Below are 17,500 nucleotides of genomic sequence, written 5' to 3'. Positions count from 1 at the left end.
ACAAGGCCTCGCTGCATCAATTATGGTATTTATTTATTTATTTATTTATTTATTTATTTATTTATTTATTTATTTATTTTATGCAAGAGGGATCTGGTCAAGGCCAACAAAAAAGACATATAAAAAGACTCACTGAAATATTAAGTTATCACTGTATACATTCCTTCAAACACCAATATTTAGCACCACATGCCTCATCCAAACAGTGATAGCTTTAGCCTGCCCACTTTCCTCTGAGACTTGAACTGATGCTGCTATCATCCTTGAGTTTCTGGAAAAGGAAATGTTACAACAAATAAAAAAAGAAAACTATGCAAAACAAACATATAGATTCCTTCCCAGCACCTTCAAGTAACACATTAAAGAACACTGTATTCTGCTGTTACCTTTGAGTTGCTGGAAAGGGAAACATTACAACAAAAACAAAGAAAACCGTGCAAGACAAACATTTAAAGGTTTCATCCCAGCTCCTTCAGGCAGCACATTAAGAAACACTGCATTCTTAGCCACTGTGGGTCTTGAGGTCACTGGAGCACTGCCACTACCCCTGTTATTTGCCTCATTATACCTGCCTTTTCCCTCCCTTCTGCCTTGATCTTAATCTTGAGAACTTCAGTCCCCTTGTGGTTTGTTTGTGTGAAAGTGTGTGGGAGTGTGTGTGTGTGTGTGTGTGTGTGTGTGTGTGTGTGTGTGTGTTAGGGTGGGTTGGTGTGTACATAAAAAGGGTTGGTTTGATTACTTTTGTTTATTTATTGTGTGTGTGTGTGTGTGTGTGTGTGTGTGTGTGTGTGTGTGTGTGTGTGTGTGTGTGTGTGTGTGTGTGTGACTTTTTGTCCTTTTTTTCCTTTTTTTCCTTTTCCTTTAATTTTCCTTGATTTGTTTATGTTGTGCTCTCTCTCTCTCTCTCTCTCTCTCTCTCTCTCTCTCTCTCTCTCTCTCTCTCTCTCTCTCTCTCTCTCTCTCTCTCTCTCTCTCTCTCTCCTTCCTTCCTTCCTTCCTTCCTTCCTTCCTTCCTTCCTTCCTTCCTTCCTTCCTTCCTTCCTTCTGTCATTTCTTTATACTTCCTCTCTCCTTCTCTTCCCCTGTCTCCACTCCATCTCTGTTATGCTTCCTCTCTAATTCTTTTCTTTTCTATCTCAGTCTCCCTCCTTTTCTCTTCTCAGAGCCTCACAATTCATCTTTACATTATACTTTCTCATTCTCTCAACACATCTATTCAGTCAAATATCACAATGTTTATTTTTATAGTTTCTCTCTATCTATCAGTAGCTCCCTCTCTTCTTCTTCCTTCCCTTTCTTTCTTCTCACAATCTTCAACATATTATCTATTCAATCAAAACATTACAGCCCTTATCTTTAGACTTTCTCTCTCTTTCTATCCGTACCTCCCTCTCTTCCTCGTCCTTTCAATCATAACCTCAGTCCTCATCTTTATTCTTCCTCTGTCTTTCTCTCTCTCTTCTTTCTCTGTCAGTACCTTCCTCTCTTCTTCCTTTTCAGATCCTCATAGTCCTCATCTTTATACTTTCTCCCTCTCCTTTTTCTGTCACTACCTTCCTTTCTACCTCCTTCCAGTCCTCAGTCATTGTCTTAACCTCAACACATCTATTCAATTAAACCCTCACAGTCTTCACCTTCATTCTTCCTCTCTCTCAACACATTTTTCTCTCACTACCTTCCTTTCTACCTCCTTCCAGTCCTCAGTCATTGTCTTAACCTCAACACATCTATTCAATTAAACCCTCACAGTCTTCACGTTCATTCTTCCTCTCCTCAACACATCTATTCAATTAAACCCTCACAGTCTTCACCTTCATTCTTCCTCTCTCTCAATATCTCTCTCTCTCCTCCGTCTTCTTCTGCCTTCATGCTTCTCTACAGTCAAAACCATCACAATCTTCACATTATTTCTTCAGTCAAGCTCCTCACAGTCCCCATCTTCCACAGGGGCAGGCAGGATGGGGAAGTTACTGAGCAAGATCTTCGGCAACAAGGAGATCCGAATCTTGATGCTGGGGCTGGACGCGGCCGGCAAGACCACCATCCTGTACAAGCTGAAGCTGGGCCACTCTGTCACCACCATACCAACTGTTGGCTTCAATGTGGAGACTGTCGCGTACAAGAACGTCAAATTTAATGTTTGGGTGAGTGAGTGGCGGAGAGAGAGAGAGAGAGAGAGAGAGAGAGAGAGAGAGAGAGAGAGAGAGAGAGAGAGAGAGAGAGAGAGAGAGAGAGAATGTGTGTGTGAAGGTAAGGAGGTGAGGTGTACAGTGGAGATTGATAGATTGGTAGTGTACAGTAGAGAGACAGACAGAAAGGACATCATGTTTGTGTGAGTGAGTATGGAGAGAGAGAGAGAGATTAATAGAGGGGTAGAGAGATAGAGAGAGAGAGAGAGAGAGAGAGAGAGAGAGAGAGAGAGAGAGAGAGAGAGAGAGAGAGAGAGAGAGAGAGAGAGAGAGAGAGAGAGAGAGAGAGAGAGAGAGAGAGAGAGAGAGAGAGAGAGAGAGAGAGAGAGGATGTCAAAGGGTGAGTAAGTGGCAGAGAGAGAGATATTACAGAGACAGTATTGTAAACAGAGAGAGAGAGAGAGAGAGAGAGAGAGAGAGAGAGAGAGAGAGAGAGAGAGAGAGAGAGAGAGAGAGAGAGAGAGAGAGAGAGAGAGAGAGAAAGTGTGTGAAAAGAAATTACAGAGGTTAGGAAACTGTGTGTCTGAGAATAAAGATACATGCAAGAGAGAGAGAGAGAGAGAGAGAGAGAGAGAGAGGGGGGGCAGGGGGCTAGGAAAGGGTGTGTGTGGGAACAGAAGTTACAGAAAAGTGAGGAAAGAGTAAATGTGAGAGAAAAATAATGATATACATGAATGGGAAGAGAAAATTAGATGGAGAGGTTAGGAAACTGTAATTGTGAGAGAAAAGGAGGTATGTCATGTTGAGAGAGAGAGAGAGAGAGAGAGAGAGAGAGAGAGAGAGAGAGAGAGAGAGAGAGAGAGAGAGAGAGAGAGAGAGAGAGAGAGAAGGAAAATACTGACAGGATAAGATACAGAGTGAGGAGAGAGAGAGAGAGAGAGAGAGAGAGAGAGAGAGAGAGAGAGAGAGAGAGAGAGAGAGAGAGAGAGAGAGAGAGAGAGAGAGAGAGAGAGAGAGAGGAAATGAAGAAGGAAAGAATAAAGGAGTGGCAGCCAGAAAACATTATAAACTCCAAAAAAAGGTCATAAAAACAAGAAAACAGTGAAACAAAGTACCAGAGGATATGATGAAGTGTGTCCTTATAAACAACAACAATGACAACAACAACACAAACCTCAAGAAAACATCCTAATTGGTACTAAGAGCAGGGCATTATAAGACTGACCCAACCTGAACCACAATTAAATCTTTCATCGCTAGACAATTGTTCCCTTTAATACCTGCAATTCTTTTAGGCAATTTTCATTTAACTTTCTGTTCTGGTTCTGTGGTGTAAGACTTCACTAACTATCCATTCTCTTCTCTCTCCTGTGGCTCCATGCAGTTTATTTCCACAGGGGGTATGGAACTTAATGAAGGATGGTCATAGTAATAGGGTTGAAAAGAGACTGCTAGGTACTTTCAATGCACTGTCTATATACAAGGACTGGGTGGGTGAGACAAAGCACCAATCAGACCCTGGTAGAAAGTGTGTCTTGTAGACCACTCTGCTACACCCCAGGAGCTTAGGCATAGCACAGCTGGCCACTTCAGACACTGCTGTAAATAAAATCCACTGGGAGAGAGAAAATGCGTGGAAAAGTTTATAAGAGTCTAGAACAGAAAACAGAAAGCATTAGGGCATTATAACTTTGACTGAATCACTTTTTTTTTTAAGGGAGGGCAGAGGGCACCAAGGAAGGGCAACAAAATTATAAGGGGGGAAAAGGGAAAAAAAAAAAAAAAAACAATGAGATGCCAGCCCTTAAACAGAGTTAAAAGCAGATTGAAGATAGACAGGTAAACACTTTCCCAGCAAACACTACCATAAAGAAAATATGAAGAAAGAGAAAAACTATAGCCATAAAAATTATCTGTATGAGTCTTGCATAAAAACATTATTATTTGGTACTAAATCATTATAACCTTGAGTGAACCACAAATAAAAGATAGACAGGTAGACACTTTCCCAGCTAACACTACCATAAAAAAAATTGAGGAAAGAAAAATACAGCAAAAAATAAATAAATAAATAAATAAATAAGAATAAATAGATCTAAGTCATGAGTAAAAAAATCATAATTTGGTACTACAAACTGGAGATTATAACCTTGTCTGAGCCACAAATAAAGGACAATCAGATGAATACTTTCCCAAGACAAACAGATAGTGAAAATGAGCTGAAAAAAATTATTATGGAAACCTTAAGACCAGTAAATCTATTCTTTTTTTATTCCGTCCAAACTTACACCCCTAAATCTATTGTTTGTTTCTATTCTGTTCTGCTCAAACTTACATCATTTCCTTGCAAAACAAACAAGACAGACATTGATCTATAAAACCCTAGGCAGTAAATTTATTCTATTCTATTCTTCCATTTAGACTTGCACCCATAAAGGCCTTAAGATCAGTAAATCTATTCTCTTTTGTTCTGTTTTTTCATTCAAACTTACATTATTTCCTTGCATTATTTCCTTGCAAGATCTATAAAACCTTGCACTGATCTATAAAACCTTGGTGAGTCAATCCATTCCATCTAACACACACTCTTCCCTGCAGGACGTGGGCGGGCAGGACAAGATCCGGCCCCTGTGGAGGCATTACTATACGGGCACCCAGGGACTCATCTTTGTGGTGGACTGCGCTGACCGGGACCGTGTGGACGAGGCGCGGCAGGAGCTTCACCGCATCATCAACGACCGCGAGATGAGGGACGCCATCATCCTGGTCTTTGCCAACAAGCAGGACCTCCCAGATGGTTAGTGTGGTGGGTTGTTGGTGGGAGTAGTAGTAGCTGTTGTTATAGAAGTGGTGGTGATGTGGTAGAGTAGTGGTAGGGATGTGAAGATTAGTAATGGTATCATCCTAGTTAATCTGGGTTATTAATGGGTATTGTTTTTATTGTTGTTATAGAAATGGTAGTAGTAGGGATTTGTAGATAAGTATAGTTTTAGTTGTAATGTGCTAACAAGAAAGGCTGGTTTAGGTCATGGGATGCATCACTCCCACCATCTGTGATGCTCTGTGTGACTAACCGACTCCTTATTGTCTTTGCCTGTGTGTCATCATTCTCACAGGGTGGGGGTTTGGGAGGAGACTGATAAGGCTGCATTCACACAGGAGTGATAAAAAGCATCATGCAGTGCTTTACTCAGAGTGTGCAAAGAGTATAGTTACCAGCACTCCTTCAAACACTTAGCACAGTGACAAGGCCATGGGAGGGTGTGTGAGTGGCTCAGTCAACCCAGGACAGCAAAAAAAGAATACTTGGTTTACAGCAGAACAATAATTCTGCACAAGTTCCTTATTGCTGCATTCTCAGCAATTCTCTAAGCAGTGGTGTTGGTGTTGTCTTGGGGTAGCACGTAGCAGCCTCTCAGCCCACCCTGGCAGAACTATGAGAGGACTGCTGCTCTGCTTAGTGGCGTGGTGTAACATTAATACCACAGACACCTCAGCAGGACAACTGTTGCAGTGTTGAATTAATTCTGTCTTTAGAGTTAAAAGACTTACAAGAAGATGAAACAGTGACCAGTAATATGCAGCTCCCATTACTGTTTTCACACACATAAGTAATGTGACTTTATCCCCAGACACATCCGCCATGAAGGACAACATTCAGTGGCAGTAGGTTTTTTTTGAGAGGGGCACTAGTCTAGGACAACAGAAAGGAAGAAGAAAAAGGCCCACTGAGGTGCCAGCCCTTAAAGAAAAGCCAAAAGGATCATCCAAAATTGGAGGAGTGTTAACCTTTTTTTTAGATCTTACAGACCTAATAGTCTAGTCATAGCCTTCCTTCCCTCCCCACACACCTGACCTGACCTCTGCCTCCACTGCAGCCATGAAGCCACACGAGATCCAGGAGAAGCTGGGCCTGACCAGGATCCGTGACCGCAACTGGTACGTGCAGCCGTGTTGTGCCACCACTGGGGATGGCCTGTACGAGGGGCTCACCTGGCTCACCAGCAACCACAAGTCGTGATGACTGGGCGACGCTACTCCCACTCCCACTCCTCCTACTACTCTTCTCACTCCCACTCCATCATCGCCCCTTCCTCCTCCTCCTCCTCTGTCATCTTAGTCGGCGCCCTCGCCCAGTCGGCAGGAAGGCTTGGCGCTGCCGCTGCCTCTGCCCCCCTGCCAGGGTGACGCGTCATGGTCCGATGTTTGTGTTGAGACGGTACACTCAGGTCTCCCTCCAGCCACCACTGCTGCTTCCCGCCCGCCGCCGCACCAGACAAACAGGGCAGGGTTAACACAAGCCAGGCCAAGCCAACGCACAAGGGATGCTGAGTGTGTGGAAGGGCAGGGTGGGGCAGGGCAGGACAGGGCAGGGCAGGGCAAGCTGGCCTGGGTGCTGACAGACTGTGGGGCAGCTGTTGCCTGAAGCCCAGCTGCTCGTGTATTTGTGTGCGTGTGTGTGTGTGCGGAGGAAGTGGACTGAGTGCACACCAGAGTCAGAAGAGTGGTGGTGAGGGACATTTATATATATATATATATATACATACATATATATATATACATTATATATATATTTTTTATCTCTGTTCTTTGAGTATTAAGGTTTGAACAAGACTGCCAAATGGTTAGAATGATCTCCTGTAGTCCAGAGTCAGTAGGAACTTGTCTCTTCAATGGTTTATCTCTTCCTTTCCTGGTACGTACGTATGTAGTCCGTTGAACATTGGTGAACTGACCAGACAAAATGTAGGAAAAGACTAAAGCTGCTCACAACACGAATCAAAGGAAAACACAATCGGCGGTCCATCGCGGCCTGGCAACCCACCACAGCAGTCCAGGCAGCGTCGTGTCACGGCGGCGGCGCGACACTCTCACTAGTTGACGACATTTTCCGTTTAGCGAGACGACACAGAGTTACCACCGTCGGGTGACTCCCTCTCGGGGCTTGACCCTCGTACCGCGGGGCAAGCGTCGGGGCAGTGGGGCCACTCATATTGATGTGTGCCCCTCAGCGCCGCCCCACCCCGCCCAGCACCCCGGGGTTTGTTATTGTGATGTCCTATCTCACTGGTTCTTCCTGCGCACAAAGACAGCTCCAAGCACTGCACTGATTACCTTAGTGTCCCGTGCTGTATATAGCGTCCCAGGTGCTGCTCCCCTCCCCTGCTCACCACACCATGAATTCTTCCTTTGCCTTCCTTCACTCCTTGGAAAGTCAAACCTCATGAGACCCCCCCCATGTCCTCTCCCTCTTCTTATTCCCTGGAAAGTCAAGGTACCTCATGAGATATCTGTGTCCTCTCCCTCTCCTCTTCACTCCCTGGAAAGTTGAACCTCATGAGACCTCTGTGCCCTCTCCTTCTCCCTCTCCCTCTCCTTCTCACACCTTGGAAAGTCAAGTTACCTCATGAGACCTCCACCACACCAGGGCTCCTCCTCCTCATCCTCTTCATTGCCTTGTGTGGTCATGGCACATCTTCCCCTTGGTGTGTGAGGCGTGTGTGGGAGCGCAGTGCTGTTATTTATGTACACGTCTTTTTCCGGCGTTCTTTTTTTCCTCGGTAATATCACCCTGATAGATGCATATTTCTTATTTTCTCCCCTCCCCTTTCCTCCCCCTTGTAAATAATACGCAGAGATAGTACTACTATTACTACTACTAGGCGGGGCACAAACTGCTTATGTCGGTGTGGACGTGATTATCCATGTCAGAGCCTCAAAATGCCAGCAGATTCATGCACTTCTGAGAGAGTTTATCTTTTTTTTTTTTTTTTTTTTTTTTTTTTTTTCTACTATTATCGGTTATTTGGCTTCCCTCGTGCTGCATTCCATCGCTTGCCGCTAGACTTGATACAGTGACTGGCCAAGGCGTCAGTGTCACTGCTCCTGCACCTGAGGGAGAGAGAGAGAGAGAGAGAGAGAGAGAGAGAGAGAGAGAGAGAGAGAGAGAGAGAGAGAGAGAGAGAGAGAGAGAGAGAGAGAGAGAGAGAGAGAGAGAGGAACAGGACGAGTTTAAGTGAGTGAGTGAGTTAGTTAGCTAGATTCACTCGTTACGAAGTGGGGTTAGGCTAGTAGTGTTTCAGGGGCCCTGTGTGGTCGTGTTTATACCTAACGAGGCTGGAAGGAAGTGCGTTTGCGATTAAGGACGTGCTTTGCCGTGCTGTACATAGAGTTAGAGAGCGGGAGAGTGCGCGTGTGAGTGCGTGAGTGAGTGTACGAGGCATGCAGGAGACTTTATCATTCAGCTTTCCCCAGTGTGTATTAATTCTTTTCTCATTGATTCATCATTTCCTTTGTGAACTTTTTGATGTATGTAAATGTTGGTTTCCTTGCCCCCTCACCTCTCCTGCATATTTTTCTGTATATTTTTTGAGTACGAGATGCGTGGGTCGTATGGCTAAGTAAGACATGTGTTGGTTTATATATATATAAGAGATTTTTTCACCCAAGCTACATAAGTACAGATGTTGTCCTTTTCTAGTGGACATGACCTAATGTGTGTGGGTGTTTATGTATGTTTGTGTGTGTGTGTGTGTGTGTGTGTGTGTGTGTGTGTGTGTGTGTGTGTGTGTGTGTGTGTGTGTGTGTGAGAGAGAGACTCCAGATGTTAATATTCATGCCTCACAGAGTTGGATGACACTAGGCAACAGTGATGGAGAGGAAATTAGCCAGGATCAGGCAGGTGTGGTGAGAAGTAAAGTAACCTGCCACACTCCCTGTCTGTGTGTAGCGTTTTCATCGAATCTTGTCCATCCTTTTCCCAGACACTGTCCACTCCACACTCAATTACCATCTGTTCCTTCACTCCTCAGTCTCTCTTCTTCACTCTTTCATTGAGTACAGTCTGCCACAGTTACTTCCTCTTTGTTAAATGTCTTCATTGCATCTTGAGCCCCCTGGTCTTAGAATCCATCACTTCCCAGGCTTTGCAAAGAGACTCAACAGATCAGAGGAGCTAAGATTGACATTGATTGATTGCAGTGGAAGTGAGTCTGGTATGCTTCACTTTCTACCTGTTTAGTGTCATTGTGTCTTAAACCCCTTGATTTGCTAAGTCTGTCTCTTGTCAAGCTTTGTAAAGAGACTCAACAAATGAGAGGGGCTAAGATTGACATAAAACAGTGTAGTAGAAGTGAGTCTGGTATACCTCTCTTTCTCTCTGATTGGTGTTCTTCATTGAATCTTGCTGATCTGTTGAGAGCCTATTAGTTGTCAAGCTCTGCAAGGAGATTACAAGAAGGTCACAGAAACTAAGATTGATAGAAAACAGTGCATTGACAGTGAGTTTGGTGTGTTACTTGAGTTCTCATCACGTCTGTGCCTCTCGGGTGAAGCTTCATACAAAAATTAAGCGATACTGTTCAGTTATATGTGTCATTTGTCATAAAAATATATATACTCAAAAATATATATATAATCAGGACGCATCACATGTTTATAAGAGGTTTTTGCAATGTTCACACATATTACGATGTTCAAATTTCTATAATGTGGCTTGCCTGCTCTTATTTTTTTTTTATATATATCAATCCCTGTAATTATGTGTTTTTTTTTTCAGATGTATAAAAAAGTTGTGATTCCTTGTGTGTTTAAAAAAGACATATGCAAATCCTCTTGTTTGTCAGATGTTTATAAAAAAATAATAATCTTTAACAGTGTTCATCAGATGTTTAAAAAAAGTCTACATTGCTATGGGTTATCAGATGTTTACAGAAATCATTGTTTTTACTCATCATACTGTCATCATTTGGTCAGCTTTGTACTTGTGTTGTGTCACCCTTTGCCTGGGGAGAAGATTGAGTCCTGTGACCCTTTGAGATTAGTGACCATTAACTAGCTTGTTGAAGGAGTCAGAAGAGAGACAGACAGACTGACAAAGAATGAGGCATGTTTCCTATACTAGAGGAAATAGGGAGATAGAGACAGAAATGAGGAAAAAATAGATAGAAGAAACACATAGAAAAGGACTAAAATGTATAAGAAATAGAAGAAAGAGCTAGAGGAGAAAGAGTGAAGAGAAAATAAAGAAACAAGAACAAAAGCCAGATAGAAAAGAGAAGAAAGAAAGATAAGAAAGACAGGAGGGGACAAAGATAGATGGGAAAGAGAAAGACACAGAGAAGGATAAAGATAGAAATGAGAAGGAAACAGACAAAAAAAAAAAAAAAAAAAAAAAAACAAGAAAAATAGAAAAAGGAAAAAAGTAAAGATGATATTAAAAAAAAATAGAACCAACACATGTGTAGAGAGAAACAAAAGAGAGAAGAAAACACAAATATCACTCATGCATAATACAGTGAAAGGAAAGGTTACAATATTGCAGTCAACCCAGAAATTGCAGCATGCCCTTGTTGAAACACTTAATCATGCACCAGTATTGACTCCCTTTACACACACATTGAAACTTGCACCTAAACCTTTGTCTTGCTGGGCCTTTGCATTGAGTCACCCTGTAACTAGTGAAGAGATGTGAGGATTAGACTCCAGAGAACCTTTAGAGTGAACTTAAATCTTTGGTTCACTGAGACTTTGTATTGAATTAGTAGTGATAAGATGTGCGAACCAGACTTAAGAAAAAGCATACACCACCTCAGATGTCAGTACCAACCTTTACTTTTATCTTAAGCCTGGGAAATAGACTTCAGAGGAACCGTAGGCCACATTTAAATCTTTGGCTCTCGGGGACTTTATATTGAGTCTGCATCTTATTACTAGTGATGAGATGTGAGGATTAGACTTAAAGGAAAGCATAGGGCATCTGTTTGTCAAAATCAACCTCTATTTGGACCTGGAGGCTTGGGAATAGACTTAGAAAACACAGGCAACATCAGACTTCAAAATTAATCTCTAGTAAAATCTGGAGCCTGAAAAATAGATGTAGGAGGAATCATAGGTGACCTCAGATATCAATATTAACCTCTGCTGGAAACTGGAGCCTGGAAAATCTCTTTTGTTGTGTATTGAGTGATTTTGTGTGGTGGTGGTGGTGATGATGATGATGATAATGATAATGATGAGTAAGCTATGTAACCTCCATCGTTGCACTTCCCATTCTGTCGATTAACAGTACCATGTTAATTATAATGATGTGAAGATTCTGTTGTTGTGATTGATGGGTTAATAAGAATGGCAAGAAGTTGCTGTACATTTTATTTGTTTTTTTATTTTTATTTATTTTTTGTCTGGTATACTATTTATTTACCATGGCAAGTTGTTATTATTACTTTTTTTTATTTATTCTTTTCTGGCTATACTTTCTCCAGTTTGGCTTTTTTTTTTCTCCTGTGTTAAGATGATGCAGCAGGTTCCTTGTGGCTTGTTTGTTTGATTACATTAATTATAAATGGAAAGATCATGTGCTTGAGAGAAATTGTGTAACTTAATCTAATCTTTGTTGTGAAAATGTAAGGAAGTCATTGGATTTTTTTTTTCTTCCATGTCCTTGTCCTTGTTTGTCTTGTTTGTTTTTCTTTTCTTTCCTTTCTTTCTGTCTTTCTTTTTTCTTATATTTCTTTTGGTCTTTCTTCCTTGTTCTTATCCTTATTTTTCTTGTTTCTTTTTCTTTTTCATTCTTCCTTTGTCTATATTTTCTTGCTTTTTTATTTATTCCTTTCCATTCTTGCTTTTTTCTTCTTCACAGCTAAGAATATTGTAACAAAAAAAAATCTTAGCTTGACTTCTTTGCATTCAAATTTATTTAAACTGCATTGCACCTGGTTTTTTTTTTTTTTTTTTTTTTCTGGATAAGTACAGATCCACACTTTTTTTTTTATTATATATAGGTATCAATGGCTTATGTTATTTATTGGGTTTTTGCAGGTCCATTGTATAAAATCTTGGTTGTTGTAAAGTATCAGTTATTCTTTTGTTTTGTTGTTATGTCCCTCTGTAACAAGTGTGAGGATGTACAGTCGGGGTCATAAGTCAAGTAACCTTGTGTACAGACTCTTTCACTGTGTCTGATGGTCTGCCAATCCACTTCTTCTTTGATCTCTATTGTAACTTGCCTTTAAGATTTCTAGGATCCTTTTCCTTCTTTTCTTTCTTAATGATCTCACTGTTTCAGACTTCATAGGTAACTCCAGTACCTCTTTATTCACATCAGTCATGTCCAGCTCTTCACTGATCCCTATTGTAACTTACCTTTATCCCTTTCACTGCTGTTTGCCATATTTTCCCCTAATCACTGACTACTCTGAGACATCTTTTCTTGTTTCACAGCCACCTCCAAACATTCTACTGGCTAAAAAATAAAATTATTCTTTTTTATCCTCACCTCTCTCTTGTAGATACTTATAAAGACTCCATACATTGCTTTTAGTGGTTAGAATTGGAGTGTATTGCAGTGAAAGGGTTAACAGTTCTTCTTGGTTCTTCCTTTTCCTTTCTTTCATGACCTCCCATTCTTTCAGACTTCTTAGGTGACTCTGGTACTTCATTGTTCATTCACAGCAGTTGTGTCCACCTCCTCACTGTCCTGTGTTGTAGCTCACCTTTAGCAGCTCTTCCATTTCCTTTCTTCATGATCTCTTATTCCTTTTAGACATTTAGGTTACTCTTCATTCATGTCATGTCTTTTCCACACTAGCTTAATATGTTTGGATACAGGATCAAGTTTTTTAATACCTTATATAACGGTATTTGATTGTATGCTCTCCTTGTAACAGTTCTCTTCATTGAGCTCATCTCCGTAGATTTCCTGATATAGAACCTAATTCTTTAACATCTAACAGTACTATTTGATTCTTCTGACTCTTTATAAGAGCTCTTTATCTTACACTTCATAATTCAATGTATCCTCTCAATCATAGGTATTCTAATATGGTATCTAACTCTTTAATATATTACACAGTGCTCTAATTCTATCTTCCTCTTATAGCAGCTTAATCTTACACTTCTTAATTCAGCTCAATCTCCTGTTTCTGAAGTCCTTGGATCTGCTACAAATCCACCCATCCCAGGTTTTGTAAGGAGGGTGTCAGTGGATCAGAGGGCCTAGAGACTGAAGATGAGGCAGAGCACAGAAGGAATGGGACTGCAAGAAGCTACATGACTTATGACCCAACTGTACATGTATGCATTTCATGGACTTGAAGTGTGATAATATATTCCACAGTGTTAAAATGAAGAAATATGTGTGATGTGATCTGAGTGAGAAAGATGAATGAATGAAAGAGAATCCTCATTATGCTGCTCTATTTTTTTGTCCCCTTTTTGAACGTTTTTTTTTTATTTAGCACTATTAGAGTTAGCTTATGTCAGTTTTCAGCAAGATAGATGCTCCTTACTTGCATCTTTCAGTTACATCAGGCAGTGGTGTTCTGAGTCGTAAAGTGAGGTGTAAAGTTCATCATAATCATGGTTGTTTTTCCATTATTTTTAGACAGGAATGGAAGACGTATATATTAGAGATTTGAAAAGTAATAGGGTATTTGTTTTGTCTGGCATATTTAGTTATACTAGGAACATTTTGAGTCGTAAAGTGTGCAATTCATCAAAGTAACAGTTGTTAATTTGTCATTGTTGGACATGAATGAAAGACAAACACATTGTTGGAGGATTTGGAAGGTAATTGTTGCCTTTTTTAGTTTTATTAGGAATATTTAGAGTTGTAAAACATGCATTTCATCAAAATCATGGTTGTTATTTAATCATTGTTAGTCATGAAGGAAAGACAAAACAGTATTATAGAGGATTTGAAAGGTGGTATTTGCTTTTTGTAGTTATAAAAGAACACAATTAGTGTTGTAAAACACTTCCAGTCAATCAGATATCATGGTTGTTATTTCACTATCTTTAATCATGAAGGAAAGACAGACCATGTTACAAAATTTGAAAGGTAGTATTTGCTTCTTTTAGTTTTATAAAAAATTAATTTTGAGCTGTAAAACATTTCAGCTCAATCAGATGTCATGGTTATTTTTATTATCTTTAGTTGTGAAGGAAAGACAGACACATTATTAGAGGATTTGAAAGATAGTGTTTGTTTTATTTAGTTATGTAAAGAATACATTTTGAGTTGTGAAACATTTCAACTCAGTAAAGTAATGGTTGTTTTCTCTTAGACAGGAAAAGCTAACAACACTTACAGGAATCTAAAGGAAAGGTTGTGAAAAGATGCATACAAGTGTTTAAGTATAAATTAACCTGAAGAGAGGAAAGAAGATTGAATGTGTGTACAGAAGCTAGGAAAACATGATAAGATGGAAAATGTGCATAAAAACTCAAAGCAAAAGTAGAAATTAGTATGGATGAAGTTAGAAGAGGAGGGATGTGTCTGAGTACAAGAATATGCACTCAGGAAGAAGCGAGTTAGAATTGGGAAAGAAGATTGAGTGTGTGCTGAAAATAGGAAAACATTATATAATGACACAGAAAACTCATGTAAAGATTTAATGCAAAAGTAGACAACAGAAGAAGGGATGTGTGTGTGTGTGTGAGTACAAGAATACATGCTGAAGAAGAAGAGTGAGTTAGAGATAGGAAAGAAGATGGAATATGAGTGCTGAAAATAGGAAAACAATGACACAGAAAACTCATGTAAAGATTCAGTGCAAAAATAGACATAAAAAAAGAAAGGATGTGTGTGTGAGTACAAGAATACATGCTCAAAGAGAAATACCACAAGTCCCTTTCTCCCTCACTCAGTCACTCCCTGTGAAGCAATGCAGCGCAAACCATAACCTAACCACACCAGAACCAACTATATGAGACACGGCAGGTTCCTCTCATATCAACCTTAGCATGCTAGAAGTGATAGAAAGTGATAGAATAAGTAAACAAGTCCGATAGATGAAGTAAGCTTAAAACGACAAGACAAACTGGTGCCCCCTTCCTCGACTGTCACCCCCCCGCTGTTTTAGAAGATTTAGATAGAAAGAGTAACAAATCTAGCCACTACAGTACATAAGATGCCCAGCAGTTCCTCTTCATCACACTGGCTTCCTCTTTCATGCCCAGGCTGAGAGTGTCCAAGATAAAGCCTGGATTCCCAACTGTTTCACCACCTCATCTCTACAACTTCCATGGTTTTCAAGGGATGTTTTCATGACCCTAGTGATAGTTTAGCAGGGATTCCACATCATTAGTCAAGAAACACCCATGGGAACCTACATAATTTATCACCCTCTGAATGTTGAGGAGAGAATGAAGCGTTTCAAAATGCCACTAATGTCCGTGTGGGTGGAAGAGTGTTACAGTGTTTGAAGTGGACTTGAGATACGGGAGTGAATGAAGAATAAGAGGCAACCACAGCAGGGCCATATGGTGCTGCCCTTGATGTAGTTTATGAAAGGCTGGAAAAGTGTGGATTAGAAGTAGTAAAAGGAGTGTTAGTGGAGTGTATGAAGAGCTGATAAAAGTTAAGGAAGGAAGAAAAGTAAAGAAGCAAATGTAAATAAATAGGCACCAAGAAATTGTACAGAATGAAGAAAGGAAAGAACTGATGAAGAACAGAACCCATGAAACAATACAATAATAGATGAAGAATACAAAATAACAAGAAATACTTACAAAACAACAGAGGGTAAAAAAAATAAAAGAAGCAGGAACAACTGATAAAAGAATAGAAGAACCAAAGAAGAAATACAAAATGAAGGTTTAAAAGAATAAGGAATTGAGAATAACAACGTAAGAGAAATACTAACCAGTAGACATCGAAACTAAGAAGAAAAAGAAGAAATTGATGAAGAACAGAGACCTTTGATGAAGAGAGAAATTAGAACTATATTGTATGACTAAATGACAGTGAAGAGTGAGGAATATAACAAGACTGAAAAATTGTGTGAAAGAAAATAGTGATGGTGACCTAATTAATGAGATAGTAATGATGGTGGTGGTGGTGGTGGTGACAGAAGTCATTAACTCAAGCTATTGCTATTTATGAAAGTTATGGTGGGAATTACTGAACTTAAAAAAAAAAATAAAAATAAAATAAATAAATATATATATATATATATATATATATATATATATATATATATATATATATATATATATATATATATATATATATATATATATATATATATATATATATATATATATATATATGTAAGGAAAAGAGAAAATTTTTCATGCATACTCATTCTTCCCTTTTCCTTTCTTTCCCATCCTTTTCCTTGTTATAATCTTCTCTTGTTGCATATGGGGAAAGAAAGAACGAAGGAAACAGAAATATTTAAAGCACAACTTAATGAAAATGGAAACAAATACAGTACTAATACATGCAATATACTTTCCTTATCTCTCCTATCTTTTTCTCCCTTTTTTTTTCCCCTCTCTCGATCTGTCTCATTTTTTCTCTTATTCTAAGTTTAATATTTCTCATATAACCAGTTTCAAATTATTGTTTCCTTAATTCCTAGTTTAATATTTTGTTCTCATTCCTAAATTCTTTCTTATCCTCATTCCCAGTTTAATATTTTCTCATTCCCAAATTCCTGTCATTCCTAGTTTAACAATTGTCTCATTCCCAAATTCCTGTTTCTCTCTATTCCCAGTTTCACATTCTTCTCTCATTCCCAGATTTCTGTATCTCTTAATTATCAACTTAATTTTATATCTTCATTTCAAAATTGCTATTTCTCCTCATTCCCATCCATCTCTCATTCTTAGATTCCTGTTTATCATCATTTCCAGTTCAATATTTATCTCATTCCCAGTTTCAATATTGTCGTCTATTCCCAGCCCTCATTATTTCTTTCTCCATTCCTAGTTTCCTAATATTGCATCCCAGCCATTCCCAATATCAGTTATTTTTCTCTCATTCCCAGTCTGATACTTTTTCCCCGTTCATTCCAAGTTTTTATTTTTTATTTATTATTTTTATTTTTTTATTTATTTTATTTTTTCAATGCCATTTTTTTTTTTTCCCTTTCCTTCGTCACAATCACCATCATCATCATTATGTTAGGTTAGGTGATGGTTAAGTTAGGCTAGATCGTCATATTGTTTGTATGAGTGAAGATATGGAAAAGTGAAATAAATAAAAGGAAACTAATGATGATAATAATATCCACTTTGCTTTGGTGGATTATGGGTGTAATAAATATTTTTCCTTTTTATGCTGATCTTGTAAATAACAGTTGTATGATGTTTTTTTTTTATTATTAACTTTTGTTCCGTTGTATATATGACTGATAATTACGCAATAATAACAAATCCTTGACATTTTTTTTTTTTACTTGTTTTTTATTTATTTATTTATTTATTTTCGTTTTGGTGTGCGTGCGTGTTTTTTCCTTACTATTTCTATTATTATTATTATTATTATTATTATTATTATTATTATTATTATTATTATTATTATTTTGAGTGCTGTGGTGCTGTACATAGGTTTCAGTTGTTACTGTTGTCGTTATTATTATTAT

The 17,500-nt window shown here is 39.0% G+C and overlaps 1 protein-coding gene across 2 annotated transcripts in view; it reads left to right on the top strand.

Annotated features, from left to right (window-relative positions):
* Window positions 1-13,315, top strand: part of LOC135089115 (ADP-ribosylation factor 6) — a 33,929-nt gene extending 20,614 nt beyond the window's left edge. For both annotated transcript variants that reach the window (XM_063984367.1, XM_063984366.1), the window contains exons 2-4: window positions 1,948-2,144; window positions 4,728-4,926; window positions 6,008-13,315. In XM_063984367.1, coding sequence (XP_063840437.1) covers window positions 1,959-2,144; window positions 4,728-4,926; window positions 6,008-6,150 — 528 coding nt within the window. In that variant the 5' untranslated portion in view covers window positions 1,948-1,958 and the 3' untranslated portion in view covers window positions 6,151-13,315. The remainder of the gene's footprint in view (window positions 1-1,947; window positions 2,145-4,727; window positions 4,927-6,007) is intronic.
* The last annotated feature ends 4,185 nt before the right edge of the window (window positions 13,316-17,500 follow it).

The sequence above is a fragment of the Scylla paramamosain genome, chromosome 32, assembly GCF_035594125.1.
Source record: "Scylla paramamosain isolate STU-SP2022 chromosome 32, ASM3559412v1, whole genome shotgun sequence".
Classification (NCBI taxonomy): domain Eukaryota; kingdom Metazoa; phylum Arthropoda; class Malacostraca; order Decapoda; family Portunidae; genus Scylla; species Scylla paramamosain.
This window is presented reverse-complemented; position numbering and strand designations above follow the sequence as displayed.